Genomic DNA, 24,826 nt, shown 5'->3' with positions numbered 1-24,826 from the left:
AGATTTAATTCTCAGGAGTTAGCCCATGCCCCAAGCTGTAAAGATAGGTTAAAATAATATCGGTGGTCCTCTGCCAATCTGGCCTAGGGATGATTATTTTGTGATCTGGTGGGATCAGTTTACTTCTTGATCACAGGAGCAAGTATTTGGATGACTTCAGTACCAATGGAATAACAGAGCAAGTTCCTCCATCGTCCTCTGAGCGATCTCCAAGGTTTCCAATGAACAAACAAGTAACAAAACAAAAAAGCCAAGACAAATTATGCATCAAAGGGAAGGAAATCCTTCCCAGTACCAGCAGACAGGCAGTGCAAAGCATGAAGCATTAGATTAATACATGATCAGCAGGCAGCAATCAGGGCTTTCTAAGGGATAAGGCCCCAGACTCAGCACAGTTTTTCATTTGAATATAACAGAGCAGTCTCTTTCCTTGTCTTACATATTCTTTTACAGGATAGAATCATGTCATCAGATAATTATTTTTCTCTCATACTCCAGTATGAGAATAGTAAATTTAATTATTTTTATGTAGCTGATTTTCACTTCCCAAGGACAGTACTTCACAGTGCTTTTACTGAATTTTGTCTAAGGTTCTTTACCATGCCTTCTACTCTGCTTCTGATTTTGAGTTGCCATGCTCTTGCAGTTTGTCACTCACTGATCCTTTTGATTGCACCCTGTGCCATCAGCCTGGCTATCAGTGAAAATAAGGGCTAAACTCATAACTCAAGTCAGAGCCTGCGATGTCACTGTACTGTTCCATTTCTGTGCTGCTTTTTTCTTTGTGTTAAAATGATTGGAATTGATAAGATTTCAATTTAAACTTTAAAAACTTTTCTTAGTGTATAAGTGACAGCATTTGTCACTACAAATTCTTTTAAGAATGTTTATATACAATAGTTCCAAGATCTAAACGATCATTGTTTAAGATCTGTCAAGGGAAAAATCCTGCCACAACTAAATATGTAGCACTGACATTTGAAATCAGAGCAGACACGAATATTTGGCTTACACTTGAAGTGCTATCAGCTGCTTTCCAAGAGGAAGAGGGAGGAGACATTTCTGTAGCAGGTTAATTGCAGGATAACAAGCAAATTCTGTCTCTTTACACTAATTATTCTAAATAAGTTCAAACTACAAGGAACCTTTCTATAATGAAGCCATTCTTTTCACAAAACGACTTTAGTCTAAGTGGAAGTAGAATTGCAATTGGCATATGGTGATGTATTGAAACAATTCAGGACTTCCATACCACTTCACAATCAGGCTGTTCTACAGTACCCAGTTAGAGAAGTTCTTTTGAGGGCAATGGTGGAGGTACTCCTGTCTTGAAACAGCTTTCCTGGTTTCTTAGCAGTTGACTCCAGAAGTCGGAAGGAAAGGTTTGTCCTTGAAAGGCATTTTAGAACTAGGGAGATCACGTTACATAATGTTGTATATTGCCATCAGAAAGGGGTGCTTGCCTTGCCTCTGCTCTCTGTTACATTCCTGTGGCTCTCTGTACTGTAAGTGAAGGCCACTTTGTCATCACTACAAACATCTGAACATCTCAAAAACTGATTTGCTTGTATGTATTTTATGTGCCATTTTATCCTTTAGTTCAGTTCCCTTTCAGTATTTGAATTTATAAGAAAAATACTTTTTCAGAATTGAGTCTCAGCACGAAATAGTCAAAAGCTATGGACTTTTCATGTCATTGTTTGTTATTTAGAGCTATTAGTCTACTGTTTGCAAAGACATCATTTGCAGGTCCCTACTCCAAACAAATAAATAGTCTGGGAAGTTAACTGCTAACGAAGGAGCAGCCAGATTGCTTGAGGTCTGTACTGGTGATGAAAATCCCATATTTAGATCCAATAGATGAGTGAGTACTAGTACAGAAGGATTTAGTCTTGATGTAAAGTCTATTTGCACTATGACACTGATGTTTCCCGTGGTGTGTTTTTGTTCTCCTGTGCAGAGCTGTGTACCCTGGACTGTGGCAGTCACGGTGTCTGTTCCAGGGGGATATGCCAGTGTGAAGAGGGCTGGGTGGGACCAACCTGTGAAGAACGGACCTGCCACTCTCACTGTGCCGAGCACGGGCAGTGCAAGGACGGGAAGTGCGAGTGCAAGCCCTGGATGGGAAGGGGACCACTGCACCATTGGTAAGGGGGTTTGGTACCCCAAGAAATAAAATACTCAGTTCTATGCAGATCTGCCATAGCCATCATTCTGTTTGAAATTGTTTTTGGAAAAACAGAGATCCAAAATCCAGTCAGGTGGTAAAAGGGTGCCTCTGCACCCTGCTGTCCCACAGAATAGCAGCTTGGCACAGCCTTCTGTATAGAGGAATAATAGAGATTAATTAAGTTTTCTAAAAAAAACGCACAAAGGAAAGATAAATGTCCTAACATGTTCATGTACGAACTTTGAAGTCAGAAGGGAAAAGTGTTTAAGAAATAGGTGGTGTGAGGGGACAAAGCTATTATTTACCTTAAGTAATTCTTGCATTGAATCTCTTACCTTTCTGTCTGAGAATTTACATATTCTATCTTACTACTAACGGTGTTTTTCTAGAGCTGACTTCTAACAGTATCCTAATAAGGTAAAGCTTCATACCTTTTTAGAAGTTATTAGTCTACTACATAAATGCAGTAGTTATATTTTAAATGAAAAACAACAGGTTTTTGAAAGTCTACTAGTGTTTCTCCCTAAAATGTCCCAAAGCAAGATTATTCATAAATGTTTTAATTGTTTATAATAGCGCAGTATCTACTTTTCAGAGATAAGCAATGTAAGCTCTCGTGTTTGTTTCTTGGAAAATCTAGAATGTTTATCTTGATTCCCTGGCTCTAGAATTTATTAATCAGATTTGATATCAAGAATTAGGTTTGAGAAGGAGGAACAGCCTAATTTTCTAAAGATTGTTTAGAGCAAGTCCACAGAAGGACCGATATACTTAAAAAGATAAATAGACTTACTCTTCACGTTGTAGGCAGTGCCAGGTGTAGCCCCAGCCCCTCTGCATGCTTGTCATCAAATGGAGAATGATCACAAAATCAATGTGTTTTGGTCACAGCAGCAGGAATAGATCTGCCTGCAGGAAGAGGGAGACATTTTACATCTGTCCCACGGGTGACAAGCCATAAGCAAATGGTGTCTGTATTTTCATTTGGGTACAGAAGTTCAATCCATCTCAGTTTTGTTCTTTTCTTTTTTAAGCTCACTACTTAGATGCTGTTCAAGGTAAGTTTTTCATATCAGCATTGCAAAAAAAATAATGAAAATATACAAAAGTATTCGGAATGGAGCATTTCGTGTTACCTCTTTTGAGCTTCTGTACTGCTAAGTTCCCAGAATAGATAACACATTTGTTTATGGAGATATATAGAGAGATATATATATAATACACACACAGAGACAGAGCTTAACAGCAGAAGATGCAGTTTTTAACAAATAATGTACTCAACTCATTTGCAAAATCGTAGCAATGTAAGCATGTTTTACGTGGCCATCTGATGTGCTGTGTTAGGCAAATCCATTTTTTGTTCTTGCTTACCATCTCAAAGTAATGCCAAAGCTGAGGATTTGCTCAAAAAGCTTGTGTTGATACTGTCTCCCATTAGAACAAAAATTTCTTTTTTTTTTGGTCATCGATGCTTGAAGTAAGTTTCTTTTGATAGAGAAGTACTCTTTTTTTAAAGCTGTCTGTGCCAGATGTGATCTATTTCTCTTCGAAACATTTGATACAAGAGTTAAATTTTATGTTGCTTTGTCTCTGGTGCTGTTCATTTGATTCCCATGCCTTGCCGCAGGTCCTGCTTATTCATGTCAGCACAAGTCCCATCCCTGAGTCTGACAGCAGTCCCTCAGCCTGAGCCACACTGTGAAGAGCCTCTTCCAAACAAGCTGATAGCTGAAATATAAAACTAATCATTATTTCAGAAAGACCTGGGTGCTTATCTTGTGTTTCTTATTTTATTTCTTCAGAATTAGATAATAATAAAAGTAGATAGACATTCATTTGATTACATTTATACACTTCGAGGATAACCACACACAGCAGCAAAATATAATCATGGCCAAGAAATTAATTAACTCAGCAGGACAGAGATTCAAAGTGAAAAAACATCCTCATTACCCAGAAGAGTAATGCCCTTTCACCCAGCTTCCCAAAAGAGGCAAATAATTGGCTTTTATAGTATATTTGGTGGTTGCCAACTTCATGCTGTTTTAGAGTAACATCTTCCAGAATTACAGCGTGAGAAAATGGTCCCATCCATCTCTAGCCCTTCTGAGAAAGAAGGCCAGACTCTCCAATCCCCCTGTTTGCACACGTGATTGATAAACTGTGATGAGGGTGAGAAAGAGACAGATTATGTATCTCATGTAAAGTGGCCAGGATATGTGCTGCTGTGGGGCTGTAAGTCACACCCGGACAGACCAGGCTCGGATTGGCTCCTCCAAGGTCCGTTTGGAGCATCTTGGGGCAGTCAAACACAATTGCAGACTGAGGCTTCTTTCTTCCTCAAAAAAAAATTCTCTCAGATAACACTTGCATGTTGATGTTCAGTATCATGTGCAGAAGGGCTTTCAGATCCTGTATGTCCCTGCTGGCAAAAAGGAGCCCTCTCAGAAGTGATGCCGCTTGCTCTGTCAAGCTTATTGCCAAGCTTTATCCATTGTCCTTTGGCTCCATGTGTGACATGGAAAGGATCTGACAAATATCTGAGCTGGCACTGCACTATGCAAGCAGATGGACATGAGTGTACACATCCAAAAGATCGTTTCCTCTCTCACTCTTATAGGCAAGAAATCTAGCTGTGAATGTCCAAATCACGATTGATTCAGAGTTTGCAAGTATATAATCCAGAGGATGCTACAGCCCCTGTGTCAGTTTTGATCTAGAATCAGCACCACTAAGGGCCATGTGGTGCTGATTCTAAAAAGCCATTTTAGAATCAGCTATAATGGAAGAAAGTGAAATGGGACATTGGAAGGCAATGCTCCCTCAATTGCCTTCTGTGGAAAGAGTTGTGTTGTAGCATAAATCAAATTGGCTTTTTCTCAGTCAGATGAGTATTTATGAACAGAATAAAAAGGTCACCTCCACTCCGTGCAATGTGTAGGATTATGTCCACAAATGCCAGTTTGTCATTTAGACGATATTGCCCATGTGTATCTTTGATATAAATCTTGATTATGTATATGATTTCCTTTGTGAACTACAGCTTATTTTTCAATAAGCAGAGAAAGAGATGGACATGGCAGACTTTGTGACTTTAGAACTTATAACTTTCCTCACTTTTTTTGCTGCACATAAAATATTACACACTAAAAAAATCCTCATTCCTCGCTGAGAAATTACTTTTGGGCAAGCAAAGGGAAAGACCAGGTTGGGGATTTTTCCATCTTTGGCCAAAAATTTAAATGGCTTGCAAGGCAGCTGTGATCATTTGAAGGCAGCAAGTATAGTGCTAGAAGTGGGAATGTTAATGAATAATTTCAACTGTAAAATAGGAGAAGAAAATTCCTTCATGAAGGCTTCTTTTTTTACATTTTCTTTTTTAGATGGTTGCCCAGGTCTCTGTTATGGAAATGGAAGATGCACTCTTGATCAGAATGGATGGCACTGTGTTTGTCAAGTGGGCTGGAGCGGCTCAGGATGTAACATTGTCATGGAAATGGTGTGTGGAGATAACCTGGACAATGATGGAGGTATGATACATAATTCATGTGTCTCTGTTTATTTGTCACATCCTTGACTGCCATTTGAATCTATGGTTTTGATGTATGTTTTCTTTTTTATCACAAAATGTCGATGTTTGTCTATGTGCTCAAGGCAGTTATTCCACTGACTTCATCTGAAGCGGCACAGTGAGGGAACAGATCCTTGTGCTAGATGCTACTCAAGGCAGAAAGTATCTGTATGCCATATCTACCATCCCAGTACTTGATTTTTTCTTATAAAAAGCAAAACAAAATAAAACAAAAGTGTAACAGGTAATTTCTTCCATCTTCTTTCCACTTTTCCTTATAACTCTGTCATCTCTTTCAGAAAAGACAGCCAATAGATACCCAAAACAAAAAAACCCTCTTTCTCATTCAGATAGTGAATTCAAGGCCATGTTGGACAGGCTTTGAGAAACTGTGTCTAGTGGAAGATGTCCCTGCCCATGACAGGAGGTTGGAACAAGATGATCTTTAAGGTGCCTTCCAGTACAAACCATTCCATGATTCTATGATCTGTCCCAAGCACAGTTACATTTTTTTTTCCTTAGATTGTGCATGAGATGCATTGAAATGTATATTAGCTAATTGTGTCACAGTTAGACCATATCCATGTCCTGGGTGAGATCTCATGCTCAGCTGTAGGGCCAAATCTTGGTCTAATGATTGTCTGTTTTTTTTCTAGGTCATTGATAAATTAAGCTTGATGTAGGTCCAAGAACTGAGGTCACTGTGAGACCTCAATAGAAACATACTGACTCAGTGATGATTCCACATTTACAGATATATTTTGAGACCTTCTGATTTTGTATCCTGTGGCCTCTAAGACCCTGCTGTCCTTTGGCAAAGGTTTCCTTGTTTCTGAACCCCATTCAAAATTGCCTTATTCCTCTCTTGTCCTTCCTTTTCCACCTTACTTCCAAGAGGTCCAACAACCATCTCTCTGCCCACTATCTCTGCTCTCCTACACTGGTGTGTATCCCTTTCACACAAGGTCCCACAGCTGGCATCGCTGCCCCCCTGTGCTTTCCCATCTGTCAGTGCTCTCCCCTGCTGGCCAAGCCACTGACTCACTCTTAAATCTGTCCACTAAAACCCTGTTTAGCCTGTAATGTATGTAAAGCATTTTCTGATACACTCTGTGAACTGGCTCTGTATAAACTGCCCTGTATTGTGATTTTGGGTGCTTTATATTCTGCAATAACGGTGAGTTATTGGAAGAGTTGGCAGTTTTAACTCTAAATCTCCTTGAATTTGTCAGTTTAAGGCAGACACTTAACATCATTTCACTGCAGGTTTTAAAAGCAATTTTCTTTTTCCTTTTTAATGGCAACATAACATGGACTAGGACAGTTCTGTTGACATTACAATTAGAGATAAGTGCAGAGAGAAATATTTAATTAATCTGACTACTACAGATGGGCTAAATGTAATTAAGTTTCCTTCACAATCAATTTTGTATAAGAAAAGAAAATTATATCTACATATTATAACCACTTCTCTTTATATATATGAAATTCACAGGACCTGATTTGGCATAAGTATAAATTAGAAAAATTCCCCTAAAGTCATTGAAGTTATACCAGTGTTAGATTAATATGAAATCAAAAGCGAATTCCTGGTGTTTTAGGGTTTGTATACCAACACAACAGTAAAAAACCAGAAATTAGGAAGGAGATATGACATTACCTGTTAAGTCCTGTTTGATGGTGGTTGAGCCTTAGACTGTGACAGTATTATGGTGGGTGACCTAACGAGTTTGCATTCATCAAGCTCCATAACTGGATTAGGTTCATAAGGATAGAAGCTATTAGCATTTCTGCCTGCAGTTGTGGTGAGTTAAGAGCATGCACTCAGTTGAGTTACAGAAACACAGCTGACAGGTAGTAACTTCCTGAGCCATTAAGATATGATCATACTCAGTCAGTGATACAAAGCCCAAGAGATCACGCTCTAGACACAACTTAATGCCCTTGTATATTCCAAATCACAGAATTCTCACCTAGAAAAATCTTAATCCTTCCACTTGTGTTTAAATCAACATTTATATCGCAGTCCTCAGGAGTCCTATTGTGTTTCAAGGTTGTTAGGAGGAAGTTACACCAAGAACAAAGCTGTAGTAAATGTGAACAATTATTATGTCAACAAACTCTAATTTTAGGACTTAGGCAGAGGGCATAATTTATGTAGTTTTCAGTTGATTTATTATATAGTACTTTCAGGGACTGAAAAACTGAAATTTAAATTAAATTAAATTGACATTTAAAACTACATTCAAATACATGGTAGAAAAGAACTAGGTTAGTCTTAACTATAAGGATTGAATAATGTCATTTATTTGGCATGAGGAAGTGTTAGTGTTGTTCTTTGGCCTGTATTAAGAGCACAAAAGCTTTGGGAGGGGGAAAGCCTATAATTCATTTTTTAAGGAACGACATATTAGTATAAAGAAAAGCCACAAGTATATTCACAGGCATCCTGGTCCTGCAGCCACTGAAGCACCGAGTTCCCATCAGTGCAGTTCCTTGTGGTGGTAAGATAAAACACATGTGGAACTATTCTCCTGAGCAGGGAGAGCACAATTTCTTTTAGAGCCCCATTAGGATTCGCTGCACTTGTACCCTGGCTGTACCAAAACTGCCTTTCCCATTCCAGCTCATAACTCTCTGTTAGCTCTTTCCTACTCGCAGACTTAAGGGCATGTTTACCTGTTCAAATATCACTACAAATATCATTGGAAAGGTCTTAGCATTATAACAGATGCACGACAGCATGGTTTGCACTTGCTCTCGTGGAGTGCATCTGCAGTCTGTTAGCAGTGTGATGTCCATTAGAAAATGCCAAGAAGTCAAGCAGATGTCCTTTGCAGTGAGGCCTTTGTCTCGCCGTGGCTTCTCACACCATCGCACCATCACATTATTCCCCATTTTTTATTCTTCTTCTTCTTCTTTCTCTGTCATGACTGACATGATTTCAGTTTATAAGATGATCATTCAACTCATCTGAGCAGGTCATTTTCTCCTGTCCTGCCATTAATTAGGACTCACTGGAAGCTTCAGTAGCTCCAGAAGATTGCTTGAAAGCTCTACAGAGCTTTCACAGGCGAGGACCTGTGTCCTGAGCACAGGAGGCTGCCACAACGTGGGGGAACACAAGACACTGAGCTCCCACTCATGGGTCACCCCTCACTCTACCAAGCCACAATTTTCCTGTTCTTTGGACATGTATTTACCCTGCTGCTGCACATATAGGTCTTCGTCTGCAGCTGAAAGTTGCAGCCTGTCACTCCCATTAATGTCTTTGATATGGATTTGCCTGCATCGATTTTTATTGTTTTCTTTAAATTGCCTGCATCGGGTTTTATTTGTTTTTCTTTCATGAATCAATCTTTCCCGTTTGTTTTAAGGAAAATACTGTTTACTATAGCTTGAATCTCTTCCAAATATCCCTTCAGTCCTTCAGACAGTTATTGTAGCTTTCTCCAAGCTTTTCCAAGCACAAGGAAATATATGACTCAGCATAGCCTTGGGTTGATAACCAGTGCTGCTAAAATATTGATGTATTTCTGACCCATCCATTGGCATTTTAATAACCTATCTATCATAGAGATATTGAGTCCAATATAAGTAATATGCTATTATACTCAATATAAGTAATACTGATGGGAATGGTTTTCATTGTTGCTGAGCAGCGAGGACTCCCCAGGGATACTTTTAGTTTCTGAAAGCCTGATATATTTGTATTGTCCTATGTGTGGAAGGCCAAACACCACTGGTACTCACTGTATAAAACAGCCTTTCCACAGGCATCCTGCTGGATTTCCTGATACAAACACCAGTGTTCCCGGTTAACAGCCTTGCTTTCTGCTGCCTGCTATGTATTATGGCTAAAATTTGGGCAATTTGAATTAATGCATATGAATAAGCATTAGATACTCATGACAGTTGCTGCTGCTGCTGCTTAGTCTCTCTGAAGTACTCTTTGATTCCTTTTGCTTGGATTCTGGCAACCCTAATTAGACTGAACTGAGCCTGTGGTGAAACAAGTCAGCACAGGCAATGTTTAATGCGTACTTGAAATCTGTAAAAGAAAACAAGTAAACGTGGGTTGGAGATGCCTGTGGATTTTTTTTCCCCAAACAACACTAGTATTGAACAATTGATCATATGAGTGTACTGAAAAGTGCAAATCCTTCAAATGTTGAGAGTCATAGTGTTTAGTTTTTTAGGTTGCTCTGAATAGGAGTTCAGAGAAAAAAATCTGCTTACTGCAAGGAGGAACTTCAGTCCCATTTTTTACTTTTGGTGAAAATGTTCTGGACATAGCTGGACACAGCTCAGTCACTGGTGCTCACTGGGATCAGCACAGAGGGAGTGGGAGTGCACTGACACACATACAGAGCTCTTGGTTGCCCTGCAGCAGTGAAATGAAGCTCATTGGTATTCATAGAATTATAGAATATCCTGAGTTGGAAGGGACCCACAAGGATCATTAAAGTCCAACTCCTGACCGTGCACAGGACAACCCCAAAAAACTGCACATGTGCCTGAGAGTGTTGTCAAACACTTCTGAACTCCATCAGACTTGATGATGTGACTACTTTCCTGAGTTCCCTTAGCAACCACCCTCTGGGTGAAGAGCCTTTTCCTAATATCCAGCCTAACCCTCCCCTGACACAACTTCAGGCTGTTCCCTTGGGTCCTGTCTCTGGTCACCAGAGGGAAGAGGCCAGTGCCTGTCCCTCCACAGCCCTCATAGAGGAAGTTGTAAACTGTGATGAGTTCTCCCCTCAGTCTCCAGTTCTCCAGGCTGAACAAGACAAGTGGACCTCAGATGCTCCTCATATGTTTTCCCTCTAGGCCTTTCACCATCTTCATAGCTGTCCTTTGCATGTTTTGTAATAGCTTTATATCTTTCTTATATCGTGGTGCCCAAACTAAATACAGTGTATTGCTTAGAGATGGATTTGACTCTCATGTCACTGAGCATTTACATTATTAGTCTGTGTGTTTGTGAGCATGTCTGCAGATGTGTGTGTGCATGCACCATATTAGCATCTACACCACTTTTTGTAATATTCTGAGTCTGACATTACCATCAAACTTATTAGTTTACATTAACCTCGTAGTTCAGTAATATCTTCTCCACATGAGACAAAAGATTGAAAGGGTGAGAACTTTGCTCATTTAATGAACTTTTAAGCAGAAGAATAGCAATTCTAAGTTTCATTGCAAACTATTTATGTTTTGCTTGCCAGAACCTAATGATAGTGGATGATTTATTAAAATAAGTAAGATCAGCAACATGGGAGGGAGAGTCTGATTGAAATTGTCATTTTCTTAGCCAGTTAATAAAGTGTCTCAGTTGTTTAATAGAAAAGAGGCCGCAGTGCAAGTTGTTGCTTGCTGCACTGATGAGCTGGGGAAGCCACCACTCCAGAATTAGAACCACTTTGTTCTTTGCTTCCCTTACCAGTGTCCCCATGCAGCGCCTCTTTACTGTCCTTGGGTGTTCCTGAAATTGTATCTAGACAGTTTGTACTAATTGTGAACACAGATCTATTTTCAGCAGTGATATTCCCATATTTGTAGTCATGAATTGCAAGTGATTCAAGGGTAGATGAGCAGAACAGAGATGCTGGGATTTGGAAAGTAGATGACGTAGAGCTGTTCGTATCAGGCATGAAATATGTGACTTGTTCTGCGTTCTTGCAATTAACTTATAGCTGACAAAATGCTTTTTCTTTTCCAACTGTTGTTTTATTTTATTTTAATGAGGATTTAACGTGGATATCACGCAGTGCATGGAAAGCTCAAATACAAAACATACAAAATGAATTCACTGTACAGCAGTTGCCCAAACACGGAAAGTACAGAGATACATTGCTGGAAAGTAACCAGTGGAGAGGTGGGTCCGTAGCCACAGGTCCATTGCCAATTTTTTTGGCTGCTGAAGGTGATCATCCCTGTAGAAGAGAGATTGCTGCACAATGTTTACATTAGAGAATGTGCTCTACCAAGCACGACCTGAGCCTTCCATGACTGCAGTAGAAACATAGCTGAGGAGGTAATTTCACAACACTTGTGAGATTCTTTCCATCATACGGAATAAGAAAAATATACAAAAATGTGTGAGCAAGAAAATATATTTTTTCATGGAAAACATTGTGGGATTCCATTAAAGCAAACTCCTGACACAATAAATATTAATATCATTCCTTATAGAAAGCTTCCTGAAAAAATCTGTTCCTCAGCAGAGAAATAGGAAAATCTTGTCCTAATTCTGTGATCTATTGCAATGCAGATAGGAGTGGTATGACTGAAAACAGAGCAACTTATTTTGGCATGCTCTGCCTTCTCTTTGAGGTTGTTTAAATTATTTAAGTGTGCTATGAAGTGCTTTTTATCCTCAAGTCAATCTTTGTGAATTCTATTTTAGCAGTAATATTAAAAATATTTTAATTGTATAATTCACTTTGTTCATCATTATCCCTCACATACAGAACAAGGTACCTGGAAGATGTGAAACCATAATCCCAGACTCATCAAAATGTGAAGCACTTTAATATATAATCTGTAGTACACCTTTAAGGTGCCTGACTGTTTTATATAAAATAAATAAAAAAATGCTAATAGCAAACCGAAATCATTTACACCCCTGTAATACATCTTAGTCTGCACCTATGCTGTGATGCACTTTGGTGTAATTGACAGTAAAAACTTCAGTGTACAGGCTCCCCTGCTGTATGAATTACAGTTTTTGCTGTTTGTAGTAGTTTGTTCATACTCCTGACTGTTGTCTCCTGAGATTTAAAAGAAATCCTGCTCGTTTATTAACACAGTGAGCTTTTTAATAGTTGGTTTCTGATATGAAAATTTAACTAAAATTGGGACCATTGGTTGAGAACTGACTAATGTATTTGTAGAATTTCAAGTGAATGAATTTGATTATGTAGTTTATAAATAAGATTTATTTGGGTTTTGTGGGTTATTCTCCTGGATTAAAAGTTTCATTTCAAATAGAATTGGCTTGTTAAAAATGTCCTCGCATGCACTTAGTAATATGATTTACATTGTCACAAACTGCCTTCATATGTAGTTTGTGATTCTGTACTAGTTATTTTTACCTGGTTCATTTTGATGGGTATCATGCTGAATTACAGGAGTTTCTTTTAGAGTTTTAGGTTTGAAATTTTTTATTTTAAATTGTCTAACTTAAAAAAAGCAAAGTCTTAAATGAGCCTAAAGTGGAACAAAGATTTTGTTTTAGCTTAATAGTTTCCTGTTTGCCCCAAAATAGCTGCTTTATTCTTTTACTTTAGCACAAAGTGTGAAAAATATTTTTCAGTTTTATCCAAGTTGATTTCTCTTCTAAATTTTGTTTAATTGTTTGGGGAAAAAAGCTAGAAGTTTCATTATTCAGACAGTTCTATTTAATGGTTGTAAAGTACATACACACAGTGGCCTGAGCAAAATATGTGGTCTTAAGAGTCCATAGAAGAGCTGGTATTTCTGCACCTCCTGCTTCACTGCCTATGGAGCATCTTCTCTGAGCCTCACGTCTGTGTTCTCTTTCACTGCGTGGTTGAGTGGGGAGATTAAAATAAATTGTCATCTGATCAATAAAAATATTATAAAAAAAATTACAGCATGAGAGAGAGAAAAGCCATGAATGATAGTCTGTAGCCTATAAGACTGTTCCCTTGCATTAACACTGATATTTTCAGTAGCAATTTCTTCCTCTAATGATTTTGTAGCCTTTGCTGCTAAGGCTGTAAGCTGGTCCTGCCTAATCCAGACTTCATAGATTGATGGTGCTGTTAGAACACGCACCATTCTCACAATTATTCTGCTGGGACTTCACACCCTACTAATGGGAAACCCACCCTCTCGTATCCCTGGGAGCCTGCAGAGGGAAAATGAAACCAGGTGCAAGTAATTCAAACCAAAATAACTCCATTAGCAGAACCTGGAAGAGTTTATAAGGCAGTCACTCTGCTGACAAGTAAACTGCAAAGAGAAGATGAAATTGAGTCTGACTGGAAGATGGAAAACTGCTTTCCTTGTACTTGGTTTCTTTTTGTGTACAGCCTGAATGCACTGTGCTTGTAGTCAGGCATGTAAGCTCTTGGCTGAAGCAGAGAAAAATGAGGACTCTATTAGAAAGAGCGAAGTAGTTAATTGTTATTTTTACAGCAATTTCTTTCCTAAGAAATTTCTTTCCTAATAATCTTCATATTGTGATATTTCTGTGACTTTTCACTTTTATTTCTTACCTAAATGAGAGAATCAGGTCAACTCAGTTCCCACATCTAATGGCTTGTTGACAAGGAAAAAATTAATCAGAATAGCTACTGTGGAAAAAAATTACTCCAGAATAGCTTCCCCATGGATACTGTTATTCTGAAATAAGTGCTCCTTTTTTCTGATTAGCACATATTCTGCCAGACCAGTGTTTGTCAAGTTTCTCGGGTACACAGCAGTCAGATTGTAGAAATTAGTACCTTCCAGAAAGTCCCTTGACTCCTTGAACAAGACTTGTCACTGCCATATCCCTTCCACTGGCAGAGCCCAGCCCTGAATGGCCTGACCACATCAGAGCCCTCTGCAGGCATCTGCAGTATCAACCAGCAAGAGATTTCAATGTCTTCATCACCTTTTCAAGTCTAGAATACTGGCAGATTTGTAGTCTTGGATAATCTACATTTCAGTTCATGTTTTAAGGACATAGAGAGTTTCATTCCTTGGACAAAAAAAGAGGAAACCATAAGATTTTTTTTTCCTTGCAGTTCCAAGCCTGCTCTTCAAGTTTCAACCCAAAAAGCTCTTTTGTTTTTTCGTCAGAACACACTGAAAACTCCTCTGGTTCATGCTGTGAACTCCTCCATCCGCTTCCTGTGTGCTTTTGTTTAGACTGGAGGCCCCTTATTGTTTCAGCTTACTGACTTCCTAGCGGATTTCGATTGCTTCCTAGGCTTTCCTGAATATAAGGTGACTGTTACACTCAAAGTCAATAAGCTCGACGTTACCCTGTGAAGTTCTTCTCCCACCACTGGCAAATGCCCATTGCTGTCTCCAGGACTTGGGGAATGTGGGAAGAACTTAAATCACACACTGACCTGTAGCCAGACCAGCTTTGCTGGATCCAAGGGTCCTAGGTTATTGTTGTTAGCTATCTGCAGTTGCCCTTGGCTCATTATCACAAAAACTAGCCTGCTGTATCTGATTTCCCAGCTGCAGCAGGATAGATTTGTTAATATATTTTGCTTAGCCAAACAGTTACCTTGCTCAAGGTCAGGCAAGGATTTTCAGATGCCAGGAAAGCCCGTTTCATTATATTTGTTTGTTCTGTAGAAGGGCTTTTGCTTTCTTTTCAAAGTGAATATTTTATGCTGCTATTTACTGAGTATTCACAGAGTGCAGTGTGCTCTATTGAGAAAGGAGAAAGTTGGCTGAGGGTTGGTCTCGCACCCATTAAAGTCAATGACAAAATTCCAGCAGCTCCCCTGCTGGTGCAGTTTGCCCGGAGGAGGTACAGTTTGATAGGCTTCAAAGTGTTGGTATGAACAGAGCATGGAAAGTCAAAGCATGAAGTGAAAATATCTGACAGTATGTTGATCCTATAGCATTCCAATTTTAACACGAGGGAAATCCATACAGTGATATGATGACTCCACATTTATTCAGACCGACCTTGTTAAAAATACAAAGAGATGTCTTTGTTGAAGGATACGACACCTTCATCTCGCTTTATATGCATTAGTGTGCTTGTCAATCCAAGCAAGTTAGCAGCTGGTAAGTCATAAAATGGATGTTGAAGAACATAGCTGGACATTTTACCATCTCTTATTAAATCTGTTTCTGATTGAGTATGTAATTTAGGCAATTTGGACATCTAAGCTGCTGATAGAAGCAATTAAATGCCAATAGCCCAATTTTAAGTTTTATTTAGGTGCTTAATTTAGATGCACTTCAGTGCTCCAATTTTCATCATAAGCTTTGGACATTTAAGCACATGAATTTCACCCACAAACGTTGCTACCAGTTTGTCCATGAAGAAATTTAGATTTTTGAAATGGACTAAAGCGTGTGTGTTAATGCTTTATTGAATTTGACTGTGTCATAATCAGCATGCCTTTCCATTTATTACAAACCTCCTGTGCTCTCTGCCAGTAAATGCGGTGCTTTATTCTCGAACCACTTGATTTCCTGAACTTTCCATTCTTTCTGTTTTAGATGGCTTGACAGACTGTGTAGACCCTGATTGTTGTCAGCAAAGTAATTGTTACGCAACTCCACTCTGCCAGGGTTCGCCTGATCCCCTTGACCTTATTCAGCACAGCCAGCCACCTTTCTCTCAGCATCCTCCAAGGCTCTTTTACGATCGGATCAGATTCCTTATTGGAAAGGAAAGCACTCATGTCATCCCAGGAGATGTCTCGTTTGAGAGCAGGTGAGTTTTTATCTCAGATGAAAGGTTTTTCTGAATATTGAGAACTGCAATGAAATTATTTAACCAGAAAAAAAAAAAAAAGTGGTGATACCTGGATAGCTGAGAATTCTTCGCTGGAGCTCATGAAACACTTAAAAGGATAACAAACATTGAAATCCCAACAGCTGAGGATCTTGGTTTTCAGATTATCCTTGCTACCTGTCTAGTTCATGAAAGTGTCACATCAACCAACTCTGTTGCTTCTTATGAACAAGACTCTGACTGTTGTGGGAGGTAAGCTGTCCCATAAAATCAGCTGGGGGAAGTTCAGCCTTTCGTACTGTACATACATTTAGTGGCAGGATGCAGAAGGACAGGTTGAATTAATATGTACTTTATTCAGTCACCTTTCTGCCCAGTCGAACTTGATTGGTATTTACAGTGTAATAAATTTAACATGTGTCACTTACATATAATCCAGCCACCTAATTAAAAAACTTATCTTTTTTTACTACATGTTGATAGACTAGCATTTACCATTTTGTGCTGCGGGTTTCTATGCAGCTGTCGTGCGAAGAGTAGAGTGATCTCTAACTGTTTGTGAGATTGGCTTTGCCCTTTTAACAGGAAAACACTGTGCAGTACGAAAGGGGCACTTACTTGCTCAGAAAACCTGGTAACACATATTTTCTTGAACATTTGAAATATAGAGGCACATAAGATTTTATGCTGTAGTTCACCTGGGAAGCTATAACTTACATGCTGACAAAGAGATCCACAAATCATCCACATCACCTGACTATTACCCTGTCAACTAGGCCTATGCATTAGATAAACCATGTTCCAGTAATAAGGACATAAGAATTTTTTTATTTTCACAGTACATAGCACTTAGGTTACAACCTCAACACAATTCCATAGCTGCACACAAATTCAGTGCACTTTCTCTTTGTAACATTAATTTTTAATAAAGTAAATTTGTAAACAGTCTTTATTGATCTGAAATACCTAAACATTTAATCACTATTAATAATGTAACAGGATGTTATAAATATGTAGAACGATAGGGCATGAAGATGAACTCTGTGAGAAGCATCCACCTACCACGACTGGATCTCTTGGAATGTGTTGCTCTTATGAACGGTGCCACTGCATCTGGGCCAAGGTCCTTGGCTGGCTGTATGTGCAGACCAACAGTCTTTTAAAACAAAAGTCACCAGTGAAAGATTTGCCTCATCAAAATGCCTCACACTGAGGAATTTTCAGAGAGGAGGTGAGCACTCGAGTTGCCTGTACAGTGTTCTGTGACACTGCAAATGTTAGCAGCCAGATTGCACATAATCCCATCAACGTGCTTTTATAGATATAAGGAATTGATCTTTTAAAGCTATCATTGATAGGATTTAACTTGGATTTAAAAGCTTCTTCTGAGTATTTAGATTCTTTACCCTGAGACCTGCCATGCCTTTGAAAAACGAAGAGCGGCAAAGTTCCATGTGGGAGCAGCAGCCCACCCTCACCATGGCTTGTTACTTCCTGCCACTAAGGAGTATGACTTGTGTTGGTGCATTGCTCACACCCCAGATATCATTTCCTCCCACTGTAGAGACATTCCTAGTTAGTTTGGTGAGAAGATCCTTGGGATTCACATGAGGGTGGCTCTATCTTTGGAATCAGGGCAGTGCCTGGAGACTCGCGCTGTGCCGTGTCTCCTGGGGTTTGTCAACAGTAATCTGCACTGTACTGGGCACCCCGAGGGGTCCCTTAGTCCACACTTCGCTTGATCCTCAAGTCTTCCAGGCTGTTGAAAAATTATTCATCCACGAGTCAAATATTATTAAAAACTGCCAGAATTTTTCTCAAGGATGAGAGATAAGCAGGGTCTCTGAAGGAGGCAATAGCTGAGCTGTGCTGCCTCTGTTCAGAAATCTTCCTCTGACATTACCAATCTGACTGTCATCTAGTGTCTGTTCTTCTCCTGGGAATTAAGATTATTGAAAAAATGCAGAAAGACAACTGCTGCTACAGTAAAAACATCAGAAATCTGTGATCCAGCCTGTCTGGTACAGACCAAAGAATTCTTGGGGGGTTTTAATCTCCTTTGGGCTATTGTTGGAAAGGTTGTGTCCAGGCACATAATATTAACTCATGTCTGCCTGCAATGACACTGATTTTATGCCATTGGTGGTTCAACGTAAAATGTTGGAAGGATTGGATGCAATAGGGGCATGCATTTATTTCAGAGAACTGGCATCCACTCCCACTGGTGCTTCAATTTTGCAAAGCCCTAGCTGGCTTTTTTTATTATTATTATTTCCCTTTTTCAAGAAATCTCTGTGACCATTAGGAGGATTAAGGAAGAAATATCTATCCAATGTTTCCAGCTGTCTGATTCAAATGACATTGTGCAGTATTTTACTTGTACCACAGGTCAGTGGAGCTCTAGCATGGGTGATGTTTGCACAAGTTTCACTGTAGACAAAGTCAAAGTGATGTTGATTAGATTTGTGAAAGCTATCAAAAATGGTGAAGATTATCTCTGTCGTTCAGACTGAGTGTTTGGTCTCTGCCATATCCTGGCATTTTCAAAATAATCTGAAATACTAAAACTAGTTGTTCTGACAGCTGCTGAGACATCTATCCTTTTGCATTTGCATCTCGGACTTTAGCTTAGCTCTAATTTTTAAATATTTGGCTTCTGCAACACAGTCAGGATGTTGCATTGAGCCAGGGCTAAATACTACTCCAAGAATAACATTAAGGAGCAAAATGTTTGCAAAACATATTTTACTTTTTGTTATGTCAAAGCTGTGTCATTTGCACTGAGATTTTACAAACTCCCACTTATCTGTGATGTGCTGAAAGGCAGATTAGAAACATTCTGAATAAATGGAAATGTACTTGCTTACATCAAGAATGGTTTTGACCTACTACATGTAGCAGGGTGTAGCAGATTATAATGTTTTTGTCAACTTCTGTTCTCAGAAAGGTTTTTAGCTTGTTTCTTTGCTGAGTTTTTTTTTAATGCATGCTACTGGCAAGCTATTTGACTCACTGCAAATTGCCTGCAAAAAGCGTCCAGTGTATGGTACTGAATTAATTACCCTTCAAAGGCTGCTTACAGCAACATTGTCAGCAGGAAGAAACGAATGTACCTCACTAGCCTTTAGCTTAATTTCTCTGATTGAAGATTTTAATCATAAATGTAATACAGTAAATGACATCTTCTGGTAATGTGACACTTGCAAATTCACAAGTTGCTTGACAGAGTTTCATATCTGAGCCTAATGTCTCAGCCTGAGGTGCTCTGAGAATATTGGAAACTTAAAACACAAAACAAAAGGAAAAAAATAGCAGATAAGTAGCAGCAGAGCAAGGCAGAACGGTGATGGAATAATAAAATGCCTTACAAATAGTGAAAGAATGCATCTAGAATTTAAACTTCTATTTATATTTTAAATTAGAGATGCCAAACTACCTGATGGCAGAGACCTGAGACCTGCAGAGCTGAGATCCTCAGTTACTTGTGGAATGACCCATGAAGCACTGACAGAGAAATCCTACTTCTTTTAGGCCACCTGCAACCTGTGGGAATCTCGGCTTTCTCTCAAAAAGCCAACTGCTCCCTCTGGAGTTGCAGATTTAGCACAGCTTGCCAGGGGACTGGGAACACTTTTAATGCATTTGAAAACACTAAGGCAGCTTATCAGGGACATGTTCCTGCCCAGCTCCACCAAATTAGAAAAGACATTTTTGCACTTACTTTCAAGTTAAAACAACTTGGAGAGCCTTAGGTCCGAGATTACGCAATCATCTCAAATAGGTGGCTGTTGGACAGATAGTGGGAGTTATCCCCCATAAGAAAGCAAAGCAGAGCAGTCACAAGAGTGTGGAATAAATCTTAGAGGCAGAGAACACAGTGCATTGAGGAGACATCATGATCTTTAGAGGTTTCTCTGCTCAAATTAAGAATGCAGTGAGTGGTAGCAAGGCCCCCAGCTCATCTGGGGAGAGGGTGGATGTTGAAGCAAGGAAGCGTGAAGTGGCAGTTGACTACAAAGGGACATCACTGCAGGGAACATGCTCTACATGCTCTAAAAGCTCTGGTAAGGAAAGGAATTAAGCAAGGTCTTCTGCAAGCAGCAGAGCTGTAGGGAGCCTGTGTGCCAGGACACCTGTGGGCATGGGGGTCTGCTCTGAGAGCTGCTGGGGCACAGGGAAAGGAGGGAGAACTTGCTGCAGTCTGTGGGCTGTTTGTTACCTCTTGAGCCTGTGAGATTAGTGCTGGTCATAAAGTAACTGAAAAATGTTTTCATACCTGCAGTAAATGCCAAAATAAAAGCTAATTCTGATCAAGTGCTTAGTCAAAGATTTAGTAGATGCTGGTAATTCAAGAAGAGGCCAGAGAGTAGAATACTCTTCAACTTAGAGTAGGTAATAAAAAGACATTAAATAATGAGGACAAATGTGGGAACACAGAGGCAGGCTTAGAACATTTGAAATCTAGGAGATTACAAAGACAATTCAGTACAAACAAATATAGAATAATGAGGTTTACATCTCATTATCACGTACTGTAAATATGTGTGGCTTGTAAAATATGGTGACTAAAAAAGGAGCAAGTTGAAAGATAAGTCTCAATATTATTTATGAATAATAGGTAGTAAAGTGAATGATTAGAGGAAAGAAAGACTATGGATGAAATAATGAAGGCTTTGATGAGCTGTTATCAGATAAATCTGTGCGCTTGATAAAATATGAGGACAGAGTAGTGTCAGAAGACAGGTTTGTGTGGAATGAACAAACAGGAGTGTGAGAATAATGCACTGAATAATGATTGCTCTCAGAGGTCTTGCTCTCGCACCGATGTGTGTTGTAAATATAAGGAGTCCACTAATAAAAGTATTAGAAAAGGAAAGACAGGTTTGTTGATGTTAGAAATATGAGAAAACAGTATTTTCTGCTCTAACAAATCAAAGAGTAATTGAACCTGGCTGTTCTGTTGAGTGAGTCATGTGATTCTGTAGAGACACACAGGAGCTTGATTGCCTTCAGTAGAGCAGCAGGTTTTGCCCTCGAGTAGGGCCACAACCAATTTAGTTCATGTAGAAAACAAAAAAGTTGGTACTCTGTTTTGCAACTGGCAGTAATGCAATCTCTTCCGTTTCTCTGGGATTTATCAGATCTCTGCTGAAAATCAGCATCTTTCTATGTCTGGGAATACAGAATCCATATTAGCAACTGTGGTGAATGGTGTACTTGCAAAGAGGTTAATTTTCACCAGTTGCATTTTCTCAGGTCATAGTCAGCCGGGTTTGATGATATCATGGTGATAAATCCTGTCAAATGGCTTTGGAGAATGGGATCTTAAGAAACAAGTCAGAATTTTCTGAAATTTATGGTCTCCAATTTGCGCATGTGATTTCATGGGATCATGGTCAATTAATCTCTCCAGAGATATTTTTTAAATTCATAAGTAGACTCCTAAATAACTTTTGTCTGAGGAGCTATAAAGTTTTTCCTGTAGTTCACATATTCACTGTACAGTGGATGTGTCTGTTGAGGTCTACCGTGAACTTTCAAACTGAGAGAGAAACATAACAATGCCTAAATTTGTGCTAGTTGTTTATAGTGAGAAATTAGTGCTCGTTCACTTTATAAGTATTCTATTGGGTTTGGCCCCAAATGTCTTAATGTTACCAGAAGACTTCTGCATACGCTGTTCACTTCATTGTGTATAACCACAGTATGCTGATGTGTACCTGACAGCAGGGGCAGAATACTGAAAGGTGTTTCAATGGAATGTAGCTGTGTAAGCCCTTAGGAAATCCCACTTGATGCTAATCTGTACCATGAGGATATTTTACTTCTTATACCTCACCCTTGGGGATGTTTACGTCCTTTGCGTTTCATTATTCAGTTAGGCAAAAAGCTAAAGCTAAGAAAAAGAGTCATTTCTTCACCATTTCTGTGGGCAGGGTGAAAGCAATTGTCTTAAAGGGCAGTAGTGGAGATTCAAATTGGGCAGTGGGAAAAACTTGCCATGAGTAAAGCAGTCATACAGAAGCATTGGAATGGGTTACTTGGTGAGCTTATAGAGTTAGACAAGCATCTGTCTGGACTGATGTAGGTATAGTTGATGTAACCTGAAGCAAAGGAATGGACAAGATAAAGTCTTGTATTTCCTTTCAGCTCTCATTTTCTACGATTCTGTGATCCTGTTAGCCTCCGATTAGACCCACTTAGTAACGAGTTCACTTTCCTGTCCATTGACTGTGATGTGTTCCGCTGTGCTGCCATGTTCCAACCTCTTCACTGGGATGTGAGGACAAAGTGGAAAGTGGGTGCAAGTCCAGCACATCCCAGAGGGAATTTAAAAGGGCATCACATGTGACAGGGCATTGAGAAAAATGTAAGTTACACTTGATTAGGCACCCTGTGAATTTACGTATCTAACTTTCTGAAGTTCAGTGAAGACCATGTATCTCACTGCTGCCTTATCACATTAGTTCAGCTTTTTTCTAATAGACAGCAATGCCCTATACCTAGCAGCAGAGAATGAGGTTTCATTCTCTCCTTTCACAAAGCATCACTCCCTAGAGCTGCAGCAAGCTAAATCACGCTATCAGTGAAACCTTTGCAGTGCTATTCAATGGCAGAACAAATGGTATCCTGAAATATGCCTGGAAATGGAAATATACTCTATATGCACGAACAATTCATGGGAGAGTCTGTGTGTCATCTTCGTGAGATAATGCTTTTCCAAATCAATCTTTTGGACTTGTTTGACTTTTCTTTCAAAAATCAACAGTCACAGTGATATCAGAGCAGTTCTGTCTGTCTGGGACAGAAGCATAGCCCAGTTTCTGAAATCAATGCCCTTCTCACTCTCCTCATGCGTGTGACATGTTGTGTTCTACCCTTTCTATTACAGACGGGCGTGTGTCATCCGAGGCCAGGTTGTAGCAATAGATGGAACACCTTTGGTTGGAGTGAACGTCAGTTTTCTGCACCACAATGAGTATGGATACACCATCAGTCGACAAGATGGAAGGTCAGGCTTTCATTTATGATCTTCCACGGGTTTAGGTTTTTGTAGTTATGGCCATCTACCAACTTCTTTTTGTGTACAAAATTTTCATAGACAAGAAGAAAAACCCTGAACAGAGACAAGATTACAGTGACATTCAAACTCCTGGAGTTGAAATGTGCCAGTTCTGCTGTAACAGTACCTTATTGACATTTGAATATTTTCACAAGTCGGGTTTTCCAGGGAATATCCTGTCTTCCCTCTTTTTTTCTGTTATTAAGTGTGAACCTTTCAGGTAGTTTATTGAGGTGTCAATGAAGCTAACTCCTTTAGTTGATCACCTGAAACACACAAGGAAAAGTGAGAACAGACTCCTTCCAGAGTCGGAGTTAAATTGCTGTTCCATAACAAGCCCTGAGCAGTCCTGGCTTCCCCTTCTTCCCCAACCTTATAGGGCCGAGTTCAGTTCTCAAAGAGAGGTTAAGTTTCAATATATTTTGTATTGCACTCCAAGTTTGGCCATCCCTTTGCAATAGGGTCATGATTTGCTACTGAACTTAATTAAGCTGCTAAGGGCAGTTTAAGACTTCATCTTCCTTGGCTGTATTGTGAATTACAAGAAATCAGAAGCTGTCTTCCAGCAGGGAAAGAGTGGTGTAATTTGTCACTGCTTCCACAATTATTCTTTTTTTTGTTTGAATTTGCCAGTTTATAAAAGTAAGGAACATGCATATTTATTTTACCTTAGTTTATTGACTTTCAAATCATACTACTGAAAGTTAGTAATTATCATTTCCTCCTTATACTAGCCTGGATAACGTTGCTGCATTAAAATATGCTACCTGTATTTTGCTGTGAATGTAATCGGTGTCATTTGGGAAATGTGATGAGATATACATAATTAAGTCTGACTTCTTATCACAGTTTGTTACCATCAAACCCCTCCATAATAGATGCATTCAATAATACAGAGAGTGAAGTAGTGAAGTAGCTATTTACATATTACCTTGTGTTCCCTGACTGTGGGTGTCAGAAACTCTGGAAATTGAGACTGTATATCATGCCTTCTATGTCCCACTGTTTTGCAGCCCAGATATGCCAAAGCTTCTTCACAGTAGTTCCCAGAGGATCACCTGCTTTGTGTACAAGAGCTGATTCAGTTCTCAGTGCAATTAATCAGCATCTTTTCCAAAAATTTCATATCCTGCGCAGAGAGGTCTCATGCTCAGTGTACTCAACCTTTTCCTCCTGCTGCTTTTAGAAAAAGGGAGAGGATTATGTTAATAGAGCTAAGGCCTAACAGGCTTTAAAACTTATTATTCTGTGTGCTCTTCCTGCATAGATCATGAGTGGCATCCCTTTTCTGGGCTAGGAATTTCTTTTCATATAAACCAGAATAACTGAGTCCACACTTTTGTTACAGATGACTTGTTAGTATTGATTCTAGTTGATAAATAGAGGGGAAGGAGGCCAGATAAAAGTGAAATTCTGTGCCTTGCCATTGATGCATAGGAGGGAGAAAGCACACAGAGGTAAAGCTTCTTCAAGGATACCAAGGGGATGCCAGGAAGGCATGCTTGAACGACTTCACATAGTAAATTTTAAGGACTGTAATAAGGAACATAAAGTTTTTGTTTGGGATGCATTGAAAAG

The 24,826-nt window shown here is 39.3% G+C and overlaps 1 protein-coding gene across 1 annotated transcript in view; it reads left to right on the top strand.

Annotated features, from left to right (window-relative positions):
* The window catches only part of TENM1 (teneurin transmembrane protein 1), a 761,012-nt gene that overhangs the window by 661,715 nt on the left and 74,471 nt on the right, over positions 1–24,826 (top strand). The window contains 6 exon segments of the mRNA XM_032701921.1: positions 1,961–2,112; positions 2,114–2,147; positions 3,205–3,228; positions 5,554–5,700; positions 15,948–16,164; positions 23,078–23,197. Of these exon segments, the coding sequence (XP_032557812.1) occupies positions 1,961–2,112; positions 2,114–2,147; positions 3,205–3,228; positions 5,554–5,700; positions 15,948–16,164; positions 23,078–23,197 (694 nt within the window).

Source organism: Chiroxiphia lanceolata, chromosome 14, assembly GCF_009829145.1.
Source record: "Chiroxiphia lanceolata isolate bChiLan1 chromosome 14, bChiLan1.pri, whole genome shotgun sequence".
NCBI lineage: Eukaryota > Metazoa > Chordata > Aves > Passeriformes > Pipridae > Chiroxiphia > Chiroxiphia lanceolata.
This window is presented reverse-complemented; position numbering and strand designations above follow the sequence as displayed.